The following is a 3001-nucleotide window of genomic DNA, read 5'->3' as shown; positions in this document are numbered from 1 at the left end:
ATGTCGTGACATTGTTGGGTTATTGACATTTGTTTGGTAAGGTTCGGAATAGAATGTTCATTATCGAGATATGGAACATACAGTCATGGATAAAGAGTCACATAGAGCGACAAAAATGCTGCAGACGCTGGAATCCAAGGTAGACAAGCAGGAGACTGGAAAAACTCAGCAAGGCAGGCAGCATCAGGAGGTTGAGAAGTCAACGTTTGGGTTATAACCCTTCTTCAGTACTTTCTGTGGAAAAGAGTTGCCCCCCCCACCCGTGTATTTCAAATCTTTCTCCTTTCCCTTTCAAAATATGCCCTCTAACTTAGAAATTGCTCACCCTCGGGAAAGGACACCTGCCATTCACTATCTGCGCCCCTCATTTTAAAGCTTCCATTTTAAAGCTTTGAGCACAGAAAAAGCACATGATCCTTTCAGAGGAATATGCAATGCATCCCTTCCACCCCCACAGCAGCACTTTCCATCCTCATTCTAGCATCCTCCGTCATGTCGTCCGTGAACGTGATTCCTGAAGAATCATTATTATCATTAAGAATGATCCCACGGGATATCGGGATGACTATAAACATGCACACCCCGAGCAGGCTCGAAGATTGCCGCACTCGCTTATTTTCTCCATTCGAAGCCAATCAGAGCCATCAATCCCCATCAGGAATGGATATCCAGCTGTTCTTGTTACTGATGAGTATTCAGGAATACTATTACTTTGTACTTGCATGTATTGGCATTCCAGGTACAGAACGTCTAAACATTTGACAAAATCACCATTTATTGTTGTGTATATGGAATCATGTCACCGTTGTATTCCAGGTGGAAAAATGAAAACTATTTCTGCATAAACAGCAGGATTTGTTCATTATCTCGTTCATAACCTTAGCATGTTGCAATTGAGGTGTTTTTAGGGAGAAACTGCAAAACGGTTGACAATCAGGGGAATATATCGCAGGCAATTTGCAGAGACACGTCAGGAAATACCTCAGGCTCTTTTTATGCAACATCTAGTTTGGAATGCATGATTGGAAATCGTGGGTGAAGACTATTCAATAGTGTGTGGATGCAAATAGCTGCCAGAGGAACTGTTGGGGGCTGGTACAAATACAACGTTCAAAAGGCATCTGGTTGTGTGCATGAATAGGAATGGTTTAGAGGGACATGGGCCAAATGTTGGCAAATGGGATGAGATGAATGTAGGATATCTGCTCAGCATGGAATAGGCTGTGCTGAAGGGTGCTGTTTATCTCTGTGTCAACTGATACAAAATGTGGAGACCCACTTGGAGTCTCTCCTGGTGAATTATAAACCAAGTTAATATTAAGTACAAACATCTGTAATTTCTTTGCAAATGAAAATTTACTTTGAGATTTCACTGCCTTTTTTCTCTTTCTGCTCAATAAGACCTTAGAGGGATTCTGTTGTCTCTCCATAGATGCTGCCAGACCTGCTGAGCTTCTCCAGCAGTCTCTGCGTTTGCTTATGATCTCCAGAAACCACCATGTTTTGCTTTCATTGAGACGTGAGAGTTGACCTTCGATCATGTATGAGAGTTCTGATAGATTCACTTTCCACTAGTAGTGCGCTGGAATCTCAACAAAAATCTTGAGATTGATAGCCTGGAGAGTGAAATGTACACCCAACGCTGGGACTGAGAGAATATCATCTCCCAGTCAGCGATCTTCACATGAATGAAGTTTCTGTCATTCCAAAAACTCAAAAAAAATCAATACTTCGAGTTTTAACTTTCAATATACAGCAGAGAAAACATGACTTCAGTTATCAAATGTTTTACTAATTAATTCAAGCTAAGATTTATCGCCCTGGAAACTTATGTCATTAATGTTTGCTTTCCTTTATTTTGGCAGCAAATTTTGTGACTATTATAATCCTGTGTCGAGGCAATTGTGGGCTTTCCAAATCAGTAACTCTGTATCTGGTGGCCATGGCTCTCTCGGATCTTCTTGTTCTCACATTCTGCGTGATTTTCGGTCAACTGGCGTATTACCACGTGAAGTCTTTGATCTATTTTCTTACCCAAGTGTGTGCCTTCAACCAGTTCCTGATGTCCGCTTTCATGGACTGCTCTGTCTGGTCCACTGTTGTTTTCACCTTTGATCGCTTTGTCGCCATATGCCACCAGGGGTTCAAAGCGAAATATTGTACATGGAGGACGGCAGGCAACGTCCTTGCTACCATCTGGGTGGTGAGCATCTTGAGAAGTATTCCAGACTACTTCAAATACGAGCCCATCGTCATCATAGACGGACAAGGTCGAGGCTGTAGGGAGCGATTGGTCTTTAGACAATTATTGGAATGGTCCATTTACGACTGGCTGAACCACTTTCTCACACCACTCTTTCCCTATCTCCTCATTCTCCTCCTCAACTGTCTCACCGTCAAACACATCCTGCTCGCTAGCTTGGCCCGGAGAAGACTCGTACACCAGGCCAGCGCTGTCAGCAGTGACGAGGAGATGAAAAGCCGAAGGAAATCCATTGTTTTACTCTTCACCATATCAGCTGCGTTCATACTGCTGTGGCTACCCACTGTCACCGACTTCATCCTGGACCGAGTTGCCAACTTTTACTACAGCCCGGCTAATTTCACGCATCCGTTGGCGATTTTCTCCCAGTGTAGCATCATGTTGAAGCTGTTGAGCTCCTGTGTTAATACTTTCATCTATGCTCTGACACAGACTAGGTTTCGGAAGGAGCTATGGAACGGGCTGACCTTTCCTTTTTCCCTGTTGGTTTACGTATCTAAGACGGCGAAGGGATCTTGCTAACATGTCACCCCCTCCACACAGCCCCTTGTTTTGAACAATGGCTGGTTTTCACTGTGTTCCCTCCATCAGGACTTCACGTTGTTTGGTCTCCCAGCATTTTGCATTCTTTCACACAGAACCTCATGCACTTTTGTTCCGTTTCGTCAGGGCTACCCACCTTATCCCCAAGCGTCCTGTTGCCAGATTATCCAAATGTCACTTAAAAGTTGTAACTGT

The 3001-nt window shown here is 43.7% G+C and overlaps 1 protein-coding gene across 1 annotated transcript; it reads left to right on the top strand.

Annotated features, from left to right (window-relative positions):
• The first annotated feature begins 492 nt into the window (after nucleotides 1-492).
• Nucleotides 493-2785, top strand: LOC140468648 (probable G-protein coupled receptor 139). Its single transcript, XM_072564732.1, has 2 exons — nucleotides 493-739; nucleotides 1866-2785. Exons 1-2 carry the CDS (start codon nucleotides 493-495, stop codon nucleotides 2783-2785), a joined length of 1167 nt encoding a protein of 388 aa, XP_072420833.1.
• The last annotated feature ends 216 nt before the right edge of the window (nucleotides 2786-3001 follow it).

The sequence above is a fragment of the Chiloscyllium punctatum genome, chromosome 47 (genome assembly GCF_047496795.1).
Source record: "Chiloscyllium punctatum isolate Juve2018m chromosome 47, sChiPun1.3, whole genome shotgun sequence".
Taxonomy (NCBI): domain Eukaryota; kingdom Metazoa; phylum Chordata; class Chondrichthyes; order Orectolobiformes; family Hemiscylliidae; genus Chiloscyllium; species Chiloscyllium punctatum.
Note: the sequence above shows the minus strand (reverse complement) of the source record. Positions and strands in the feature narration are given on the sequence as shown.